The 24,242-nt window shown below is 37.7% G+C and overlaps 3 protein-coding genes across 3 annotated transcripts in view; 1 reads left to right on the top strand and 2 right to left on the bottom strand.

The window, feature by feature from the left end:
* The window catches only part of LOC122976064 (protein EFR3 homolog B-like), a 19,749-nt gene extending 17,360 nt beyond the window's left edge, over positions 1 to 2,389 (top strand). The window contains exons 21-23 of the mRNA XM_044344331.1: positions 230 to 278; positions 396 to 502; positions 1,889 to 2,389. Coding sequence (XP_044200266.1) covers positions 230 to 278; positions 396 to 502; positions 1,889 to 2,023 — 291 coding nt within the window. The 3' untranslated portion in view covers positions 2,024 to 2,389. The remainder of the gene's footprint in view (positions 1 to 229; positions 279 to 395; positions 503 to 1,888) is intronic.
* Positions 2,390 to 2,769: 380 nt separating this feature from the next.
* On the bottom strand, positions 2,770 to 6,009 carry LOC122976109 (pro-opiomelanocortin). Its single transcript, XM_044344413.1, has 3 exons — positions 5,918 to 6,009; positions 4,640 to 4,760; positions 2,770 to 4,401 (listed from the first exon to the last, which is right to left on the bottom strand). The coding sequence occupies exons 2-3, from the start codon at positions 4,754 to 4,756 to the stop codon at positions 3,859 to 3,861; spliced, it is 660 nt and encodes a 219-aa protein (XP_044200348.1). The 5' UTR covers positions 4,757 to 4,760; positions 5,918 to 6,009; the 3' UTR covers positions 2,770 to 3,858.
* Positions 6,010 to 17,319: 11,310 nt separating this feature from the next.
* On the bottom strand, positions 17,320 to 23,951 carry LOC122976632 (NLR family CARD domain-containing protein 3-like). Its single transcript, XM_044345212.1, has 7 exons — positions 23,711 to 23,951; positions 21,824 to 23,621; positions 20,924 to 21,097; positions 19,419 to 19,592; positions 18,624 to 18,797; positions 18,399 to 18,445; positions 17,320 to 18,247 (listed from the first exon to the last, which is right to left on the bottom strand). The coding sequence occupies exons 1-7, from the start codon at positions 23,949 to 23,951 to the stop codon at positions 17,700 to 17,702; spliced, it is 3,156 nt and encodes a 1,051-aa protein (XP_044201147.1). The 3' UTR covers positions 17,320 to 17,699.
* Positions 23,952 to 24,242: the final 291 nt, after the last annotated feature.

Here is a 24,242-nt window from a genome sequence, read left to right as displayed (position 1 = left end):
CTCAGTATCTGGAGGTAAAAGTGTGTTTTTATATGCGTGAATGTCTTTGTGTACATATCAAATCTTTAAATCTTTCACAAAACCTGTATTTTTTAATGTGCAAACAAACACATAAGTTGAAGGAGAGTAATTATACTCTATTAAAACTATTAGAAAACACAGATATGGGGACAAAAGTTAAGATAACAGAATAAAATCAATTAAAATCATGTTTCTCTCTTTTCAATAGAAACCTGAAACAGAGCAGATCACCTTCGAGACGCTGAAGAACGCCATCGGTGAGTGATTGATTCCTAATCAATATATTCAGATGATTTAATGAAGTTTGGTTTTTCGGTTTTTTGTTGTTTTTAAACAACCGTCATGTTAATAGAAGATGTGTTATTATGTGTCAGAGGACAGAGGGAGTGTGGAGGAAGAGGAGAGGAGGAGGAGGATGCAGGTGGTGGAGAGGTTCCAGACGGCTCCCTTCGAGGAAATCGCTGCTCACTGTGGAGCGAGGGTGAGTGACCTCTGACCTCTGACCTCTGACCTCTGACCTTTGACCTTTGACCTTTGACCGCCATGGTGAGCAGCAGGTTGTTGGATGGTCAGCAGAGTACATTTACTCAAGTACAATTTTGAGGTACTTGTACTTTACTTGAGTATTTCCATGTGATGCTAGTTTATACTTTCACTCCACTACATTTATGTGACAGCTGTAGTTATGTATCAGATTTATATTTTACATGAAATAATATGTAATAAGCTTATAAAACACAAAATATTTAAGGTAAAGATGAAACCAGTTGTGACAGATGTTTGAGTTGTTCACAGTTCCACCAAATAAATAATCGTTTGAGACCCAAATACCTAACACTCCCCAATATTTCACAAAAATGTAAAGTTTAGAGAAAAGTCTGAAAGATTTTAATACGTCACGTAAATTTAGCTGATAATACTTCTCTACTTTTACTTAAATGCAGGAATTTTACATGTAATGGAGTATTTTTAGGTTGTTGTATTGCCACTTTTACTTCAATAAAGCACCTGATTACTTCTTCCACCTCTGATGTTCAGTCAGCAGATACATGTAGTGTTATTGTAGTATTATTGTAGTGTTATTGTAGTATTATTGTAGTGTTATTGTAGTGTTATTGTAGTGTTATTGTAGTATTATTGTAGTGTTATTGTAGTATTATTGTAGTGTTATTGTAGTATTATTGTAGTGTTATTGTAGTGTTTGGTAGCTGGATAAGGAAGTAAAATGTAGGAGTTTTTACCCAATATTTAACTTTTCCAGATAATAGTTCAGAAGATACTTTTACAGTTTTATAAATACTCGATATTATTACTGATGGTTTTTCTTCAATAAAACACACCTACAGTTATGAGAAACGTCTTATTCACGGCCTTGTCACAGTTACAGGTCAATCACACTGGACGGTAGAGGAGGTTGTACCAGTGTCTGCTTCAGAGTTTAGTCTGATAATCAATCACTTAGTTCATTTACTGCAACAAACCAACTTTACATTTGTCATATTGATTTAAGAGTTGTTATTTCTGTGAGTCAACTTGAAACAACCTGCACGGCTGCGTCTGTCTCATCCACGCTCGTCATCGTTTTTATGACTCTGTCAAAGGAAGACGACGTTTAATTTTAGAGAATAGAATAAGTTAATGCAGTAAAGGTTCATCTTCTTCATTTTAAAGTAGGAAATGTGAAACTCTATAAAAGTAGAAAGAATTAGACGGAACTGAGACGGTCAGGACGTCCTCCAACCGACTGTAAATACGATAAGACCAGTGTCAATCATTCCTCCAGATGCTTTTACGTTCTGTATCTTCTAATAATCACGTTAATAAAGTAGTTTTGATAAATAATCTCTGTCTCTCTCTCTCTCTGCAGACCTCTTTGCTACAGTCTAAACTCGATCAGGTCTTTGATTTGATCATACGTCCTCCTCCGTCTCCGTCTGGACAGTCGCCGCCTCGCTCAACGCCGATTTACGAGATGAAGTTCCCCGACCTGTGTGTCTATTAGACACGACCGCATAGCTCAGCTGTTTCCTTGTTTAGTGTGATGTGATGTACTCACTGTTGGCAGGGAAAGAGGAGACAGGAAAGGACAGGAAAGGTTAGTTTAGCTGAAAATATGTTTGGGGTTTTTTTTTGCTCATTTTATGTCAGAAAATGTTTTGATTGATTGATTCAGTGATCGGTTTCTGATTCCTGTTCACCGTGCTTGTCCTTCTCTTGTGTTTTATGTTTTTAAACGTCTGTGAGAGATTCGTCACTGTTTCTCCTTCAGTTTCGTCACCACCGGAGGTAAATCTGTACACAAAAGCTGTATATCTGGAAGAAGAATGCATTAATAAAGTATTTAACTTGTGTTATGTGATTGATTCGTTTCATTCATTCATGAGCTGTGATAAGCAGATGTCAGTCTGTCCCAAGAAACTAACTGTAAACTATAAACTAAAATTCACAGTTTTTGTCATTTTTTATCTCTTGCAGTAGGACAGATGGACAGGATCGTCCTCCTGATGGTCTCTTCAGGAGCTCAGTTTAATTACTTTTTAGGGATTCAATTTCTTTTGAGGTTTGTACTTTACTTACTTGATATCACCACTAGTTTTTTTTAGGAGTCCAGTTGTCTTTTAGGGGTTGTCTTCCTTTTAGACGCTGCTTTATGTTTGGAGCCGCTCCTTCTCTTTAGGAGCACAGGTTCATTAAATGTGTTACCTGTGGGGACATTATTTGTTATCTGAGACATATGGGGACATTTTTTAAAGCTTTGCTGCTTGTTGGGACACTTAAAGTAGTTAAATGTGTTACCTGTGGGAACATTTGGCTTGATACTTTTTTCCCCTTGACATCTATGACAGCCCAACCTTCCTCTTTTGTGACCCTCCCTTTGTTTTTTGGGACGACTCCTTCCTTCAGGAGCCCAGATAGTTTTTTTAGAGCCGAAGTGTCTTTTGGAGTTTGGCTGTTTTGGGGATACCCCAATTTACAAAAGTAAACTGAAGTAAAGAGTTGTCATTATTGTATCTACTGCCTATATGCCTAATATGGGAGCCCAGTTTCTTCTGAAGGCTTCAGACTGTTTCTTGTGATTTAGATTTAGAATACTTTACGTACAAATGAATATTTAAAACTCTCATTTTAAAACAAAGTCAGTTGAAGACAGTGTTTTCAATGAAGACAGGGAGTTAACGTACTCCTGAGAGGAATGAAGGACATGTTTAAAACATTACAATATCTTTGTTAAATGCATATTTGCTTCGCTAAGATGGATTTGTTTGACCAGGAGCCAGAGCTCATCAGCAAAGGGTTGATTTCTGATATTCATCAGCCTGGTGAAGAGTTTGTAGAAGTCATTGTGGGTGGACGCTTCCATAGTTTAAACTGTATGTACAGCTGATGTCTTGTGTCCAGTGTATGGATGTTAATTGTGGAATTCAATTGTTGATAAGTGCTTTTTAATATTAAATTTTAAGAAGTTGTGCATGTTGTGTGACTTTAGGCAAACACAGATGGATAGATAGATGATAGAATATCAAAAACATGTCTCTTCTTTTGCTTGCAAATAACTTTATGTTTTAATATAATTTACAGTTATTTACATTAATCAATAAATATCAAAACATCTTTCTCACACTCTCTTTTTCTCTCTGTCAGTCATTCAGGATCCAGTTACAGACGGCAGTTTCAGAGCTTTTTATTGGTCACTAAGTTGTCTGCTAACAAGCTTCTCTGGCCAATGGGAACTCTTTGCTGCCTGCTGATTGGCTGTGTAAAAAGTTTTCTACTTCTTCTACCTCTGCTCTGTCTTATCTCTCCTCCTGTCTCCTCCTCTCCTCCCTTGCTCTCTCACTATTGCTGCTGTCCATCTTTGTTGATGACATTTTTGAAGAGCGTGAGCAGCGGTCTCTGGCTGCGTTCGTCCCAGCTCTTCATGAAGCCGCCGTAGCGTTTGCTCGCCGGCGGGCCGCTCCAGCGAAAGTGCTTCATCTTGTAGGAGCCATCCTTCTTCTCCTGGAGGAGCTGCTTCTGCTCCTCCTCCTCCTCCGCCATCACCTCCTGAGCCTTCTCCTCCTCCTCTGCTGCTGCTGCTGCTGCCAGCAACTCATTGGCCAGCTCCCGCCTCCTCATCTCTCCAGGGAAAACCTCGGCTGATTCCTCCTCCACGCCGTTAGAGGTGTAGACTTTGACGGGGCGGCGCTTTCGGCCAACGGGCTTCCCCCAGCGAAAGTGCTCCATTGAGTAGGAGCGCTTGGATTGAGGAGAGGAGGAGGAAGGGAGGATGAAGGAGGAGGAAGAGGAGGGGTCTGGCAGAGGGGGAGGTTGCAGGTGGGCGTTGCCGGGGACGACGGGCTTCTCGGCGGTGAGGTCAGAGTGACAGAGCTGGATACACTCCTGCAGGAGGAGAAGGTAGGAAACACGATAAATGACTTTATTTTTCTCTTAAAAGTGTCCTTAAAAATGGAATAAGAAGAAAAAAAACTGACTTTATTGACCACCAGGATGAAAGAAATGCTTTCATTAAAGATTTCAACACTTAAAATAACAAAATATTATCCACAGAGAATCATAATGAATCTGACTGTAGTTGAATTCTACTGTAAGAAGTTTAGTTTGCTGTGTTTGTTGTTACCGTCATGCTGCTGTCAGAGTTCAGCTCCTGACAGCTCGGATGCTCCCAGCACTGACTGACAGCTCCTCTGGACCCGCCCACAACCACCACAGCCACCAATAACCACACAGGACACATTCTCCTGCCGGCCAATCAGAGACAGAGACACACAAAAACACATTCAGATACTGAAGCAAAAAGAAAGAGATTAAACGGTCTTTTCTGTCATCTTTTGTTATGTTTTTTAGTATTTTTAACTTAGTTTTATACTGGAATTATTATACATAAATGTATGATAAAGATAAAAATATGCATAATATGTATGATATTAAATACAATATACATAAAACTAGTGTAAATTAGCAGTGTTTTACATAATACATGTATAATATATATATAATATACACACTATACAATAATAATATGTAGTTTACACAAATATTTATTCATATATGTTCTAAAATTATTTTACATATAATACTTTGTTTTATCTTTTTTCTGTATTTACTGCAATTTACAGCAACACAACAGCACCTTTGATTGTATTGATAGTAGTAGTAGTTATGCATTTAACTATATATTATACTGCATTATATATTGCTTATAGTTTAATTATATTAATATTAATATTATCCTTATATATGGTGCATTTATAGTATTTATAGTACATGCAGCATGACTACCTCTATGTAGGAGATAGAAGGACTTGAACAAGTCAGTATTTAACAGGAATTCATGCAATACGTGACGCATAATTTTTACATTTTATTTATATTTTTATATAAATAGTATTTATATTTGCAGAATTTATTTGTATAGCCTAAGGTATTGTAATGTATATAATGTATTTAGCCTTTACATTTCCTTTCTGTAATGCCTTTAATTTTCCATTTTTAAAATTTATTTAATCAAAAACATATCGTAGTTTTTTAAAGGTAATCTAATTCTTACTTCCTACTTCCTTTAACTTCATTTTCTTTGCAGTTATACTTTACTTTATGTGATCTCCTCTGCTTCTAATTACTTAATCTTGTCTTTTATGTTACAAAAATGTGCAATGTAATTTACAAAAGATGCTAGATACATTAAATTTTGTTATTTATAATACTAAACTACTACTACTACCACCAATAATGATAATAATAATAATGACGGCTATTATTTACAATTTGGTTATAATAAATCCATTTTGTAAATTATTTTTTAAAATAACTGCATTATTAATTAAATATTTATTAAATAATACATATTATTAGTTTTAAAAGAATATGGAGAGTTAATGATAATGAAGATTCTCACCACACCGTCCTGTCTCTTTGTCTCTCTTCTTCTTTCTCTTATTGCTGTTGTTTTCTCGTCGTTCGACCGTCTGGTGGAGACTTCGTTGTTTCTCTCCTCTTCTGTCACTCCGACCAGTCGGCCAACTTTTATATTCTGTCAGCCAAGGACACACACACACACACACACACACACACAGATACCGACGTCACCAACGTTCATTCATGCCCGTAAGCACACACCAATGCATGAAAATGGACAATCAATGAAATATCATCCTCCTCCTCCTCTTCCCTGACACACACACACAGTCTCCAACCAAAACTCTGTAACTCCAAAGGCTGAACTTTAAAGCAAATAACATTCATTCATTCATTCATGTTCAGTTTTGGGTTCACCATAATTTATCAAACAGAAATTTTTGAAAATGTTTCTTAATTCTTGCTTTTTCCATCTGTTGTATGTCTGTTGTTGTATCTTAATTTCATTTGCCATTTTTAAAGGACTTTGCTTATATAATGGTTTTGTCTTTTTAGCTTTTCTTGGTATAACAGGGACAAAAAAATTTGACAAAAACTTTGATAACCAACCAAAACTTGAACAACGTCACCCTTCAATTGGGCTTAAACATAAATAAAAAATAAAAACCCAACGAAAATGATGACAAGGTTTTCCTGTGATGAAAGTGAATAACACACCATATAAATCTTCATTCACTGCCTCACTGCTGCTGTTGTGTGTTAAATGTCAGCCGGCAGATTTGGCAGATTAACACCGAACCGGCATGTCGTCAGTGGAGGGAAGACGGGATTCAAACCTGCGGGTTAGGGTGTACAGTTACACACATACACACCTGCTGCATCATCTCCCCTTTGTCTGAACCCTCAGTGTCTCTAATGATGAATCTGCACAGGGTTTATCTCATTTAATGGACCACTGGGGAAAGGTGAAGAGTATGGTGCTCATTTTTAGGGCTCTATGTCCACCTGGAACCTCTTTAAAGGTTGAACGTTATGAAGACGTTTTCTTCATGATTTTATTCTCACCAGGAGCTTCTCTTTAAGGCTCTGCGTCAACTAAGAAGTTTACTATAAGGGTTTTTTATGCATCATGAGCCTCTCCTTAAGGCTCTATGTCAACTAAAACGTTTACTTTAAGGGTTTTTGTCCATCAGGAGCCTCTCTTCAAGGCTCCACGTCCATCAGGAGCCTCTCTTTAAAGCTCTATGTAAACTAAGAAGTTAACTTAAAGGGTTTCTATCCATCAGAAACCTCTTTAAGGTTCTACGTCGATCAGAAGCCTTTCTTTAAGGCTCTATGTCCTGCAAGAAGTTTTCTTTATGGCTCAACAACCATCAGAAGCCTCTCTTTTAGGCTCCATTAGGAGCCTCTCTTTAAAGCTCTATGTAAACTAAGAAGTTAACTTAAAGGGTTTCTATCCATCAGAAACCTCTTTAACGTTCTACGTCCATCAGAAACCTTTCTTTAAGCCTCTATGTCCAGCAAGGAGTTTTCTTATTGGCTTTACATCCACTAAGAAATTCTTTTTAAAACTCTGGTAAAACATTGGCTTTAAGGTGATACGTCTGCTACAGGGTTTTCTTTAAGGCTCTATATCCAATAAGAGCCTCGCTACAAAGCTCTTCATCCATGAGGAACCTCTTTTTCAGTCTCTGCACCCACTAAGAATTTTCTTTAAAGCTCTCCTTTAAGACTCTGTCTGCTCAGACATTTTCTTTAAGGCTGTATGTCCACTAGGAGCCCCCCCCCTTTAAGGCTCGGCATCCACTTGGAGCTTCCTTTTAAGATTCTACAAATACTATAAGCCTTTTTGAGGCTGTATGTCCACTAAGAAAGCTTATGTCCACTAGGAGCCTCTCTTTAAGGCTCTATGTCCACCTGGGACCTCTTCAAGGCTCAATGTCTACAAAAAAGTTTTCTTTAAGGCTCTTTAATGTTTTTTTTAAGGTTCTGTGTCCACAAAGAGCCTCTCTTTTTCTTCTTCTCTATTTCTGCTGAGAAATTTTCTTTAAGGCTCTATATAAGGCTATATGTCCACTAAGAAGTTTTCTTGATGCCTCTGTCCCCTAGAGCCTCCCTGAAAAGCTCTAAGTCCTCTTTGAAAGTGCCTCTCTTTAGAGTCTATTTCCACCTTCCCTTAAAAATGTTTTAATTTGTCCCAATTAGAATCCTCTGCGTAGAAACCTTGTTAATTTGTGCCCTTACATGTAATATTCTTCCTTATTTTGTTCCTGAAGTTTTTAAATATATTAGTTTAATCTGTAGAAACAAATTCTGATGGTTTCATGTTGTTTCTTGATGCTCTAAAAAATTTATAGTAAAATATATCTAAAAAAAAATGTCAGAAACAGAAAAAGAAACTCATTTTAATTTAGTCTTGAGAAAAAGATTTTGTCCTGCAGTCAGATCATGTTCATTAGAATAAAAGTGCCTCAGTGTTAAATAGATGAAATATTGTAAAACTGAGGCTTTGGATGGATGGATTATATAAAATGTTTTCTGTCATAGCTATTTCTGAACTGAAGCTTCAGTACTTGAGTCAGTCATAGTAAAGTCATTTCTCTAAAAGGGTATTTTTTGTTGTTTATCTAATGGAACAAATTGAGCAGCATCTGGAGGCAGGCAGGTAAATATAAACCCATTAGCCTGCTCTCACAACCTTGAGCCTCCATTCAATCCATTACAAACAAACACACACACACACACACACACACACACACACACACACACACACACGTATGTTCAGGAAGAAAGAGGTAATGACATGATGAAGCAAAAGTCAGACAAGCTGGACTCAAAGCAAAGACGTTTTAATGACACATTATCAGAAGTGGATGCACTTCATTCACCAGCTGCAGTCATTAAATTCAATCTATCTTTCTCTCTTTCTAATAATTATATGAATGTTGTGTCACAGCTACTCTGATGTTCATGTTTTACTCTAATAAAAACCTTAAATAAATAATTACACGCTTTTGCAAATTTAGCACCACTACTGGTAAAGTGTTCAGAATACCTAAATGAAGAAATGGATAAAATTATTAAAAGGTAAATGTAGATGGTGAAAATGATATAAAATGTCTTATTTGTTAAAAAAATAATGATGTGATGAGTGATGAGTCATGACCAAAAGTATGTGGACAGCTGGACAAATATTAGTTTAACATATAAAAGAAGACCAATAAATAGTTTTGTACATGTAGACAGAGACAGATCTAAATTGACACAGCAAAGGAAATAGAGTAAATAAATAAAAAGAATAATGGGAACAAAATACAAAACTGAAGATAATCATATAACACAATACCAAAATAAATACAAAAAAATTGTCAGATTATTGTGTTTTTTTCTAAATAAATAATATAATAAAAATATATTTCAGTGATGAAAGGAAATGACAAAATTCTAGGTAAGGTAAGATATTGTTTTGTTTTTTAAATTTCCATATGCAAAAAGAATTGATGAAGTATAATAATAGTATTTAGGATCACTTAATGTCCTTGCCAAAAAGGTGTAAATACAGTCAATTTTAAAGATCAGAGAACACAAATATTATCATTTGTGTTGCAAAAACATCCCCAAATTGTTTCAATAAACTACAGTAAAACCTTTAAAATCTTTAATTTTTCATTAAAATAAAGACTTTATACAACTATTCAGGAGTACTCAGATCATTTTCTGCAGTAAAAGTACCAATAAAGCAATGTAAAAATACTCCATTACAGTAAAAGTCCTGTTTGAAAAAATCCTCCTACAGTAAAAGTACATAAGTATTATGAGCTTGATGTAGTTAAAGTATTGCAGTAAAAGTACATAAGTATTATGAGCTTGATGTAGTTAAAGTATTGCAGTAAAAGTACATAAGTATTATGAGCTTGATGTAGTTAAAGTATTGCAGTAAAAGTACATAAGTATTATGAGCTTGATGTAGTTAAAGTATTGCAGTAAAAGTACATAAGTATTATGAGCTTGATGTAGTTAAAGTATTGCAGTAAAAGTAGTGGTTTGGTCCCTCTGACTGATATATTATTATATATGACATCATTAGATTATTAATAGTGAAGCATCAGTGTTAGAGCAGCATGTTACTGTTGTAGCTGCTGGAGGTGGAGCTAGTTTACACTACTTTATATACAGTTAGCTAGTTTAGTCCAGTGGTTCCCAACCTAGGGGTCGGGCCCCTCCAAAGGGTCAGCAGATAAATCTGAGGGGTGGTGAGATGATTAATGGGAGAGGAAAGAAGAAAAAACAAAGTTCTGATACACAAATCTGTTTTCAGTTTTGGACTTTTTCTCTAATCTTTGATTTTTGCTGAAATATTGGATCATTTGAACATTTATTGAAATGAAAGCATGTGAGAAGTTTAGAGGGAAAAATCACTATTTGGTGGAGCTGTTAACAACTCATAGACATGTGAAATGTGACCCTGACTACACACTGCTTTTTGTAAGACGTCAAAAGCCAAAAAGGTTGGAAACCACTGACATCTTGTGTCCAGCAGTTAAACCTCTGAATAAAATATATTTGTATATTTATAGATTCTGGACATTTTAATGAGGGAGGGAGGAGATGAAATTTTAAGGATTTAACAAGATAATTGAACAGACACAGACACATTAATAGAGTATGTTATATACATCTTAAACATATCTGGAGGGGATCTTTAATCTGTAAATAACTTTTTTTCTTTTTCATCCTGACTGCTGAAGGTCAGACAGGATGATATTTTTATAAAGTGGTGCCTGTGTGTCACAAACACAGAGATTTAAACATGTTTTAGCTGCACACAAATCCCCTCAGCCCATTGCACTCTGACACAAAGTAAAACACTAATAAAACTGTTCTGTATCTTTGGCACCATTAAAATGGCATTTTCTATTGTGAAGAATAAAAACAAAAACGTGAATGATTGAAATGGAAAAGAGAAAATTAGATTTATATGTTAAGGCTGAGATCTGTCCAGAAGCTGTTTACAGCACCTGGTATCCCCAGGCAGGCTACCATCCAGGTACTAACCAGACCCGACCCTGCTTAGTTTCTGAGTTCAGATGAGATCAGGTGTGTTTTTTTTTCTATCTTTTATTATCAAAAATACAAAAATCCAGTTTTATGTACGGTACTTAGAAAGATTTATTCACACATAATAATACAAAATCAAACAAGAAAACAGGATTTCTTAAACTCGTGTTGAAATCAATTCTTAAATGAACACATATCAAATACAAGAAAACAGACTGAGAACAAATAAAAACAAAAACAACAAAATTAACCATTTTTTAAAAAAAAAAAATCAAAATTAAAAAATCCAAACAGGATCAGTGCTAAACAAAACAATAAAATCCCATTTAAGCTTCTCCTATATAAAGGGAAACCCTATTGATATACAATCAATAACAATAATAACTGAACTGAAAAGCACATCAGGCACTATAATCACTCATTAACATAAAGAGAGTCTAAGTGACTTTTAAAGCGTTGGATAAAGTAAAAAAAACAAACAAACAAAACAAAAAACAATAATCTTAAACAATATTCATTTTCATGTATCATATTTTTTTTTTCCTTGTGATGACCACTGTTATCATCTGGGAGTTGGTATCTGTCTCTAATCTGTGTCTCTTCCCTGCAGGTGACTAATTGCAGTAACTCAACACCTGCTGACGTTACTTAAACCACAGCTGTAGTTTCTCTGCTCTCCCCTCCAGTTGGTTGGTTTAGTTATGTTGCTTTAGTTGTTTATTTTGCTTACCTACACACACACACACACACACACACACTCATGATTCATGAATCATGCACCTCATACTGATCTCACTGATCTACACATCCCATACTTTATATATTTAGTTTCAGCTTTAATTTGATTTAATTTGGTCAAATTTGGTTATTTTGCTTAATAAAGTTTGTTTAAACATTTGTTTAAATGTTTTCCATGGTGTGGTCTCCCTTTCTGTTGTGACTTCCTGAGCCGGGTCATAACATCCTTTGTCTCGCGATACCAGACAGTCGGAGATCTCCACCTACTGAAGTCTGAGGATTTCTAAATGCACAGTCGTTGCTGTCCTGAGCAATACTGAATTCCTATGTTAACATTTAAAGTTGGATCATATATTTTACTGATAATCTTTTTAGTTAACAATCTCGTAAATCAGATAGATATATAAAGTGTACTTTCATTATATGTATAAATTGTATAAATTTAATTTATTGCAAATATATACTTTTAAATCTATTTTATGTCCCTCTTTTTATGTTTTATAAAAAACTCAAAACTGCATTTTTAATAATAATAATTTAGATTAATTTTATTCCTCAATTTTGTTTACACTTTTTAGACAACAGTATGCTATAACTACAACTAATACTACTACTTCTTACATGCTGTTCATTTTTATGTTATAAAATATTTATACCGTTATTGTGTCAGTATTTGTTTTATCTTTTAAAATATCTATACAGTATGTGTAGTGTATTATCACTGTTATTTTTTTGCCATATGACATAACCTTAAAATTATAAATCTAATGTTAGTAGAGTTCAGTTTAATAAACGCTGCCCTCCAGTGGTCAGAGTGAAGAACTGCAACACTTTATACAGGACAGCATAGTGATTGTCTGTGACTTTTGAATAAAGGTTTAACAGTTTTGTTTTGATTTCTTAGGCACTATCTTTGAAATTAAAGGCTATTTTAGAAAAAACTCTACACAGTTTACCTGTGGCCTATTTATAGTGCTCATGCTCTGATTTGTAAGTGAACTCAAAGTAAAAGTGTTTTCACACGTGTCAGTGTGGAAAGGCAATTGGAAAAATAGTGCAGCAATGTAGAGACCAATGTTTACAGTTTTGCTAGAAGTGTGTTAATGAACTGTAAACTGAATGTATAGCAGTGAGTTGTGTTTACAGTTTAAAATGCAGCAAAAATATGTAATAAAATTACAAACTAGGTATAAAGCAGAGAACATGCATTCAGTTTGGCACACTTGGTAAATGCATTGGCTACAAGTGTTAATGCTTCAAGAATCACTGTTGGTGTTTAAGCTGTAATTGAAATTGAAAAACTGTAATTGTAGCTAATGTTAGGTCATGTTAGTTATGCTACTTTAACTTGACATTATGTTATATTTCAGTTCTGTTTGAAATGAATGAGTCTTTTCCTGTGATGCAGCGTGTATTGTGGTAAGATGTTGTGAAATGAAGCCATTTTAATGACTGATAAACTGTCATAACTCAAATGGCGGATGGGTTATTCATGCCAGTTATTGAATATTAATATAAATTTAGTTAATTGTTTTCTGAATTTTACTGTTACACATGCAAGTAGATCTCTTATGTTTTTACCTAAATTTGCTTTTTGTAATTCATGTTCTGCAATAATAAAGTTAAATCCATCATGCTCATGAATGTTTAGTAGTAGTTTGAACAGTTAATTAGGTTAAATTCCTTAACTCTGAGGGTGTTTTGAAAACTACAGTGTGTTTGTTCTGATCTGAATCAGTGAATAATTTGGTACACTTCTTGGTTTGGAGACCTTTGGAGAACTTTACAAAATCTAGATCCAAACCAAAAGAAAGAGTAAAATGGTCTAATAAACAATTCAAGTGTGTCAAAACCAGTAGCTCAGGATGTTAGAGAGCTGCTTGGAAGTTTTCAGGATCTAGGTTTGTGTTCCAGGTGAATTTTGTGGTCCATTGTCCTCTTCAGAGTGAAAATCTTTCAGACACTGCTCCACCTTTTTCTGACCAGGTAGCTAAAGGTGTTAGAGTACAGTTTGGAAGTTTTACATTTGTGGGTTCAATAATCAGGTAGTTCAATGAGTTTTTAAGTCAGATGAAACATGGATTTCAGATATGGCCATGGGTGCTCTGGTGAGGAATCGTCATCTTCATCTGCCGTAGATATCAATACCACTGCCAAGTTCAAATTGAACTGTTTAAAAAGCACTTTGAACTTGACTGACAGTGTAGGAGTAGTTTACTGTGATTGGAGTTTCTCCTGTGACGGACACATCATATGGCCCATCACATTTTAGTAAAGAAAAGAAAATTCATCCGCTGACTTCAAAGCTATGCTTCTAAGTAACAAGTAACAGGAACCTTCATAGAAATGTAGTGAAGTCAAAAGTACAATATTTGTCCTTCAAATGTAATAGAGTAAAAGTCATACGTTTCCAAAAAAGTTAATACTCAAGTAAAGTACAGATACTCAAAAAATGTACTTAAGTACAGTACTCAAGTAAACTAATCAACTAATTTTAAAGTCAGACACACTGAGAAAAGACTGAAAAGTTCTAAGAACCTATGATCAGCGCAGCAATGCAGGTGGCTCAGTGGGTTAGAAGGCTGCTCTGGAAGTTTTGAGGTTCTGGGTTCGATCCTCACTGAATTTTGAAGTCCAACATCAAGCGGACAGACGAACTGTGACAAAAACTATCAAAGCAACAGAGATCCAATGGTTCATCAAGTAGGGCATCTTCCTGGAGACTCTGAGGTTGTGGGTTCAATCCCCAGTTGCTACTTTTAAAGTCAGAAATTCAAAAGTAAAGACTGAAAAGCTCTAAGAAACTGCAATCAGTGTGGTAGTCCAGGTGGCTCAGGGGGTTAGAAGACTACTCTGGAAGTTTTGAGGTTGTGGGTTCAATCCCTGCTGAGTTTTAAAGTCCAACATCCAAAGTGAAGATTTAAAAGTGCCCGGAGAAAAGCTCTCAGTGTGAAGGGGACTCGGTGGCGTGGTGGGTTTGTTCGCGACCGTAAGGCGTCAGCGATGCAGCGTCTGGTTCAAATCCGCCCGTTGTCAGGACCTGGATCATGAAATGTCCAATCCTGCAGAGGCGGGGTCGGGGGAGGGCCGTGTCCTCCCCCGATGTTTCAGAGAGGTAGAAGCAGGGGGTTATGGGACAGGAAGCCATGAGCAACTGATGTTTTACTCAAGTTGAGACGAATGTTTTTAAAAATGTTGGAAGAGTTTTGCTTACTAACTAGTTAGCTTGTTAGACTTTAAAAGTTAGGTTACTTAGACACACATAATAATGACAGTAGGTAGCCGCTTTAATGATACTGTTTAGAAACTTAAATGTTTTATGTATATTTCACATACCTCATATGGGTGTGCTTGTCAGATTTCTGTTTTTTCACTTTCTTTCATTTGATTTTTGATTCTGTGGGGGGTTGGGGTCACTACCCCATCACCTATATAGGGAGGCAGTTGAGGTTTTTTTTTTTTTGGGGGGGGGGGGGGGGGGGGGGGGGGGCAGGGTTCATACTATAGTGCATTTGGAAACTTACGTGTGTGTGTCACGTAATTGTATGTGGATGTTGTTAATTGATTGATTGATTGTCAGATTTGAATTGTTTTAATTGAGACACTAACTCAGAGCAGCCTGCAGGGGGTAGCAGATGTGCTCTGCTGTCTTTTTAAAGAGTTTATTTTAGTTTTGACAATAACATTTGTCCTCAATCAGGAATCGAACCACTGATCCTCCAATGCTACAATTGCAAGAACTCATCCTACTGAGCTATACCTTACTATGAACAGCTTTGTGCTCGTTCTCCTATTTCTGTTTCCATCAGAAGAAGATCAACAGTAAAGAATGAGAGCAGCATTTGAACAAGGTTTCGAACCAACACTAAGTCTGTTGTGATTCCTCCTTATACAGGAGCTGAACAATCTCTGAGTGCGTATCCTAATGAGCTATACCCACCTGCAAGCACCTTAGTGCTTGTTCTCCTATTTCTGTTTCTTCTGAGAAGAAGATCAACAGTAAAGAATTAGAGTAGTGCCCAAGCAAGGACTCAAACCAACAATCCTCTGCCGAGGTAGTTGCAAGCACTCATCCTCCTGAGCTATATCTCCCTCTGAGCACATGTGCTCGTTCTCCTATTTCTGCTTCTTCTGAGAAGAAGATAAACAGTAAAGAATTAGAGCAGTGCCCAAGCAAGGACTCAAAACAACAATCTTTTGCTCCAGTAGTTGTAAGCACTCATCCTCCTGAACTATATCTCTCTACAAACACTTGTGCTCGTTCTCCTATTTCTGTTTCTACTGAGAAGTTCAACAGTAAAGAATGAGAGAAGCCCAAACAAGGATTTGAACTAACATTAAGTCTGTCATGACTGCACCATGTAAACAGCTGATCCTGTTGAGCTACTTCTCCTGACAAGTAGTGGTATGTTCATCCTCCTATTTCATGTGTTTTATCAGAAGGTCAACAGTAAAGTAAGAAAGATCCTGCACCAAGAATCAAACCAACCTGTGATTACTCAGGTGTTCTTTTAGCAATCTGCTCATTGTCCTGAGCTATTTTTGTCCTTGTTAAGTCAGGTGTTCGTTCTCCTATTTCTTTTGTTTATTGAGAAGATGATAAACAATAAAGGATTGAACCAAAATTACATAAGTCAGGTGTTTCTAGTCATCATACTGAGCTATTTGTCAGTACAGTAATTCATCTGTTTGTCCTACTATTTATTTTTTCTAACAAGAAGAAGGTCAAGAGCAAAGACTGAGAGCAGATTACAAAATATATATTGTAATCAGTTTAGAAATGTAGATGTTTTTATGTGTGTGTAACATACTGGATGTTCTTAATTGATTAGATTTATTGACGCACTTCCAGACAGTCCTCTGACAGTCTGAGCTATCAGGTCTGAGGTGTTGGGACCTGTTTCTTGGAGGTTTCAAGTCATTTCTCTGGAGGTTTCACTTCAAAATTTACTTGCTGTCAAGAGGATCAGACCAACAGCCACAAACCTACCAACTGGTCCCTTATCAGTTTGATGCATGTACCTTGTTTATCAAAGCCTTTCAGTCAGTCTTTCTATGTACATCAGACTTGAAAACTCTGCTGAGGATTGAACCCAGAATCTCAAAACTTTAAAGTGAGCTTCTAACACCCAGTGATACAGTCTTTATTTATAAAAGCTCTTGAGTCGTGGTCCTAGACAATGAGCTTCTTATTTAGAGATGCTCACTTATTCCTTTTGACATTGGACTTCAAAATGCAGAGGTCACCTGTGGATCGAACCCACTTCCTCAAAACTTTCAACAATAGTCTTAACAGCTTGAGCTACAGATACATTTATAACTTGTTTCAATCTTTCTGTGTACACTGGACTTTAAAATTCACGATTGACGATTGTACCTGTGGGAACATTGGTTCTAATCATTTCTATCTGAATCAATATGGAGTTATCAATAGTTATTTTATGATGTGCCAGGAGAGTGTTGTAATAATGAGGAAAGATGAATAATAATGATGAGTATGAAATAAAAACTCTTTATTCACAGACAGACAGAAAAAATGTTTACTACAGTTCAGAAAGTCAAAGCAATGTTCAAATAAAGTGATTGATATGATCATTTTGGAACTTTGATAGTTAATTGTTTATTTATATATCTAAAACATTAATCTATCTGTAAATCATCAATATTAGTTTATCAGATCATCAGCGGGATAATCAAACTACCACCAACCAAGTAAAATCAATGTCAAAGAAAATAATCAGCACAAAAATCACGTTACAGTTCTGGTGATAATCAATCCCGCAGTATTTCCTCGTAAGCACCCCCTATATATCCCCTCATGTTCTGCTGATACAGATAGTACTTGGTATTAACTTCTGGTATGTACAGTATATATGTGTATGTATAGACCATATAACAATACATATGTGTATATATATGACTGACAAACCATGTCGGGTTTAGACACTGCATTTACAAGCAGTGAGAGATCAGGTTGGTACTAAATAACATGATAAAGTTTCTCTAACAGGAGGAGACTCTCCTTCCTACAGAGAACACAGAGAGACTGAGGATTCAGACCAGTCAGGCCAGAACCCAAACCCAGCACACAGAGCCTGAGTGAATGTGGTGTTGAAGGTGTGGAGTTGGATCAGTGTGTCAGAGGAGACTCTGTAGAAGGACAGAGTGCCAGCAGGACAGTCCACATACACTGCCACTCTGTTAGTGACAGAGGAGGAGGAAGAGGAAGAGGAGATGGGTGTTTGTCTCTTATTGTGACAGACAGAGTAACGACTATTTGAGCAATTCAGATTCCAGGACTGATCATTCTTTCCAAACACACAGTCATCACTGTCTCCTCTCCTGCTTATTCCTCTGTAAGTCACTGATAAAGAAACATTTCCTCTCCACTCAACCTCCCAGTAACAGCGACCAGTCAGATCATTTCTACACAGCAGCTGAGAACAGAAGTCAAATCTGTCTGGATGATCCGGATATGACTGCTCCTCCCACACATATGTCACCTTCCTGTTGTTGTCAGACAGTTTGAGCTCTCTGTTTGCTGTGTTTGGATCCAGTGTGAGTTCACAGAAATCTGATGGAGAGAACGAGACACAATACAGCTGCAGTTATTGATCTATCATCTGTTTGATGACATCATCTCCATCCTCAGTAGGATGTGAATGAGTGATGTCACAGTTTAAAGTTTGTTTTGTTATCATGAATCAAATGAAAAACACACTTACACTTCCTCAGACCTGGTGTCAACCATCGGACTCCAGAAGGCTTCAGCCTGAAAGGAGGGGGAGGGTCAGAGCAGCACGTTCTCTTTCAGCATGCAAACATGGACGTTACATCGCTCTAGTCTACTGTTTTATTATTCTCAAGGATTCAGTTGAGATGTATGATCAGCTCTGACAGAGAAAATGTTTCCAGCTCTTCCTCCTCCATCAGACATTGTCTCTCCATACCTGAGAGTGTCTAATTTCCAGTGTGGATCCTCAAGTCCAGGAGACAGCAGTTTCTCTCCTGAGTCTCCTGTATGATTGTAGCTCAGGTCAAGCTCTCTCAGATGGGAGGGGTTGGAGCTCCAAGCTGAGGCCAGAGAAGCACAGCCTTCCTCTGTGATCAGACATCCTGACAGGCTGCAGACACACAAAACAACACATGTCAGACAGACTGAGAGTACTGCTGTGTGCAGTCAGATACTCACTGACAAACTAAAAGATGAACTGAATCAGGGAGCTCCAGAAAGTTGAGCATCCAGCCAGATGGGAAAAGTCACCAGCTGAGGGATGATTCAGCAGCATGTTTTTAACTCATCATTGTGATCTAAATGTTAAAAAAATATTTTAAAATGTTTGTTTTGTTTAAATGTGTGCACTTTTCATGTTTGGTATGTTGAAGTTTTTTTTAAACTAAACAAAATCAAAGAACCTCCTGCCATAAAATGTGACTTCAAAGTGGTTCATCAAAGTATCCACCAGACTGAGGCTGCTCTTTAGCCTGCAACTGGTGCTTGAGGAACCCCATGCGAAAGCTTGGCTGTCTAGGTACAACAGTTTTTAGACACATTTAGGAGAAATCTGTAAAATCATCTGTTGTATTTAATAATTCAACAACATAAGAAAAATCAACAAGAAGAAAACAATTTAAAAAATCTGCATGGAAAGTAATTCTCTAATGTTACATTGCTTTAATGTTTATCCTCTAACATGATTTAGATTTTAAATGGTGATCTGCTGAACAGTTTGATTAAATCTGACCTGAGAGTTTTCAGTTTACAGTGTGGACTTTCCAGTCCAGCAGACAGCAGCCTCACTCCTGAATCCTGCAGGTTGTTGTTACTCATATCCAGCTCTCTCAGACTAGAGGACTGGGAGCTGAGAACTGAGGACAGTGCTGCACAGCTTCTCTCTGAGAGATTACACAAACTCAGCCTGGAGAAAAAATAATGAACAAGAAAACAAATTATCTTTGTTTTAAAATGTTGAGTCTAGACTTTTGGTGATGCAGGATATTTGTTATGAACTTTGTTAGGAGCAGGTTTAGTTTTCAGCAGTAATTAATGATTGAAGATCATTATTAATTATTAAAATCAATAAATCTGATTAATACGAATTAATCATAATAGCGCACCACCTGTGGTCAGGGACCAATAACCAAACAGTGGCTATAGTGTCAAGAAGTGGTGTTCACTTACAAATTTCAATATCAGAGACACATCAACATTCATAAGGTGAACAGTGAAGGTTTGAATCTGAGCACTGACTCTCGCAACCAGCCTTTAACAGAATATATATACAAATAATACCAAAACAACTTATCTTTAAGGCATAACAGAGTTTATTAATGTAAGCAATATCAATTAAGAATCAATAGCACCTCAATCAATACACATCTATCATCCAACTGCAAACCAGTTGCAGGCTAGGCTTGCCATGGTTGTTGATGTTACTGGGGTTACATGGTGTTGGTACCCACACCGATTACATTACTTGCCCACTGCCCATACTGCAGTTTTGTTTTTTATCAAAACAAAACACATTTATTTCATGTTTGCGTATCAGCGCCCACATTCATCAAATAAAAAACTGTAATTCGTAAAGCATTAAGGGCATTATCAATACAACCATGATGCTAGATGTTAGTGAGCAGCTGCTCTCATGTCTCGGTGCTTGTTTTCGGCAGAAACTCTTCCACTCTCAATTTGTCTGTCTGGATGGCAGTGGAGTTGCTCCGGTTCTGGTTCTAAGCGGTGGTCATCCAGCTGTGTGCGCCACAGCCCAACTGTACACGGAGGATGACCCACTGGCAGCAGCCTCAAGCCTGCCGTCACTAACTTTTAAGTAAGGGGACGCTCTAATCAAAAAATCTAACGTTAAAGATCAAAGTAAGTACTCTACGTATGCGCATCATCAAGGAATATCTTATCTTGAAAATGTCGCTGTAACCCCATTACACCAGTATTGTCATGAGTTTATTAGTCGGTGGGAAAATTTCCTCACCATGGCCTGCTTTTGTCTTGTATGAGGCCCAACATTTGTATTTGCTTCTCAGCACTGGTTAAAATCTTTGGAGACATTTGTGTTAAATGTGACAGAATTTGTGTTAAAAAGACATGTAATGATCTAAATCACATGATATCAAAGCAAAAATCAATTTCTCTATCTCAGCCAGAGTTCATACATGTGTGCGGTACAGTATGTGACGCTGGATCAAAGAAAGATAAGCTGGAAAATACATGAACTGAAGTGTAACTTGATCTCACCTGAGAGTTTTCAATGTACAGTGTGGACTCTCCAGCCCAACAGACAGCAGCTTCACTCCTGAATCCTGCAGGTTGTTGTTACTGAGTTCTAGCTCTCTCAGACTAGAGGACTGGGAGCTGAGAACTGAGGACAGAGCTTCACAGCTTCTCTCTGAGATGTTACAGCCACTCAGCCTGAAGAGGAAATAATTAACAAGAAGACATATAATCTTTGTATGTAAACTTAACTATCTTTAATGTTGAATCAAGATTTAGGGATATAGTGGACAAACACAGATCTCAGTCTTCACTACAGCTAACGGAACCAACTGACCTACATTTTAATTTGGACCAAATATAGCAACACTTTAAATTTGCTCAGTTACACCAAAGTATCACCTCTATATCTAGATGGTAACCTGTGAGGAGTTGGTAAATTTGGTGTTATGTGATCTTGTTTTGAGACTGGCTGAAATCCCTCTTGTTCTATTCTAAAGATGCTGAAGATAAAACAGTTCATTGATGTTGAAGCAGGAATAAACAAACATGCAGTAATCTGATTCACACATCAAATCAAGCTTCTCTGTATTAGCCAGTGTTCATATCTCTTATATCTCAACTCATTTAAGACAAGCTGTAATCTGAATCTGACCTGAGAGTTTCCAGTGTACAGCATGGACTCTCCAGTCCAGCAGACAGCAGCTTCACTCCAGAACCCTGCAAGTTGTTGTTACTCATATCCAGCTCTCTCAGACTAGAGGACTGGGAGCTGAGAACTGAGGACAGTGCTGCACAGCTTCTCTCTGAGAGGTTACAGCCACTCAGCCTGGAGAGGAAATGATTAGCAGAAAAGGTATTTCCATTTGAATCAAAAACAGCACATGCAGCACTCTGAAATGGATAAAAATTCTAAACAATTACAGAGCTTTGTTGGAGGCTTTGACCACTGGCAGCAGCCTCAGAAGAGCCTCCTCTGATGCAGAGTATTTCTTCAGGTCAAACACATCCAGATCTTTTTCTGATGACAGTAAGATGAAGACCAGAGCTGACCACTGAGCAGGAGACAGTTTATCTGTGGAGAGACTTCCTGAACTCAGGTACTGTTGGATCTCCTCCACTAGAGAACCATCATTCAGTTCATTCAGACAGTGGAGCAGATTGATGCTTCTCTCTGCAGACAGATTCTCACTGATCTTCTTTTTGATGTACTCAACCGTTTTCTGATTGGTCTGTGAGCTACTTCCTGTATGTGTCAGCAGACCTCGTAGGAGACTCTGATTGGTCTGCAGTGAAAGACCCAGGAAGAAGCGGAGGAACAAGTCCAGGTGTCCATTTCGACTCTGTAAGGCCTTATCCACAGCACTCTGGTAGAAACGCGTTGATTTGTTTCCGAACACTTCAGACCACCAGGATGTTGTTTGTTCTTCTGCCAGCAGATTGACTCCAGAGTTGATGAATGTCAGATGGACATGAAGAGCAGCCAGAAACTCCTGAACACTCAGATGGATGAAGCAGAACACTGTTTCTGGAAACATCCCACATTCTTCCTCTTTAAAGACCTGTGTGAACACTCCTGAGTACACTGAGGCTGCTCTGATATCAATGCCACACTCTATCAGGTCTGATTCATAGAAGATCAGGTTTCCATTCTGCAGCTGCTCAAAAGCCAGTTTTCCCAGAGACTCAATCATCTTCCTGCTCTCTGGACCCCAGATTGGATCTGTCTCAGTTCCTCCATCATACTTGACATTCTTAAGTTTGGACTGAAGCATCACAAGGCGGAGGTACATCTCTGTCAGGGTCTCAGGCAGTTCTCCACTCTCACTGCTCTTCATGGTCCACTCCAGAACTGTAGCAGTGATCCAGCAGAAGACTGGCATGTGGCACATGATGTGGAGGCTTTGTGATGTCTTGATGTGGGAGATGATTCTGCTGGCCCACTTCTCATCTCTGAATCTCTTCCTGAAGTACTCCTCCTTCTGTGGGTCAGTGAACCCTCTGACCTCTGTCACCATGTCAACACACTCAGGAGGGATGTGATTGGCTGCTGCAGGTCGTGTGGTTATCCAGAGGCGAGCAGAGGGAAGCAGTTTCCCCCTGATGAGGTTTGTCAGCAGCACATCTACTGAGGTGGACTCTGTAACATCAGTCAGGATCTCATTGTTGTGGAAGTCCAGAGGAAGTCGACACTCATCCAGACCGTCAAAGATGAACACAACCTGGAACTCTTCAAACCTGCAGATTCCTGCTTCTTTGGTTTCAGTAAAGAAGTGATGAACAAGTTCCACCAAACTGTACTTTTTCTCTTTCAGCACATTCAGCTCTCTGAAACTGAATGGAAATGTGAAGTGTATGTCCTGGTTGGCTTTGCCTTCAGCCCAGTCCAGAGTGAACTTCTGTGTTAAGACTGTTTTCCCAATGCCAGCCACTCCCTTTGTAATCATGGTCCTGATTGGTTCATCTCTTCCAGGTGAGGCTTTAAAGATGTCTTTTTGTCTGACTGTTGTTTCTGGTCTGTCTGGTTTCCTGGATGTTGTTTCAATCTGTCTGACCTCATGTTTATCATTGACCTCTGTGGTCCCTCCCTCTGTGATGTAGAGCTCTGTGTAGATCTGATTCAGAAGAACCGACTGTCCTGGTTTTGGAATTCCTTCAAACACTCTGTGAAACCTTTTCTTCAGCTTGGTTTTGAATGTGTGTTGACATTTGACAAGAGTCCCTGAAAGAAGAAACAACAGAAACACATGAACTGAACTAACCTGAACCCTACAATGTAGATACAAAGCAAACTAATTTCCTCTGACTGACCTTCATTACTGGTGATCTTCTTTAAAACCATCCTCATCACCACCAGAGAGTTTTCACTGTACTTTTGCACCATCAGATCCACTGTCTTCAGCCTGTCTGCATCCTCCAGTTGGCTCTTTTTAATGGCTTCAAATCCATCCAGTAATGCTTCCTTCTGCAGGAACCACTGGAAGTATTTCAGCTGCTCATTTGCCAAATCCTCCAACACTTCCAGCAACTCCAGCTCCATAGGCTTCTCCATCTCCCTGAAAACAGCTCATACTTCAATGATACATTTTTACTAAGACTGAATGAGCTTCAGTATATCACATGTCATGATCATTTCAGTCAGGGTTCAGGGAGAACTAAGAAAAGCAAAAATGAACTCATGTGCTTTAATTCTCTTCTCCCTTTAATTTTCTCCTTTACCTTTCAACATGTTTAACAATGGTTTTAAGTACAAGTATAAGAGTTTTATTAGTGACACCACTCTGTATAAAGGGCAGAAGATGTTATTTGGCACTGGAAACTTTTAAAGGAATGTTAAAAAAAG

Source organism: Thunnus albacares, chromosome 24 (assembly GCF_914725855.1).
Source record: "Thunnus albacares chromosome 24, fThuAlb1.1, whole genome shotgun sequence".
Lineage (NCBI taxonomy): Eukaryota > Metazoa > Chordata > Actinopteri > Scombriformes > Scombridae > Thunnus > Thunnus albacares.
Note: the sequence above shows the minus strand (reverse complement) of the source record. Positions and strands in the feature narration are given on the sequence as shown.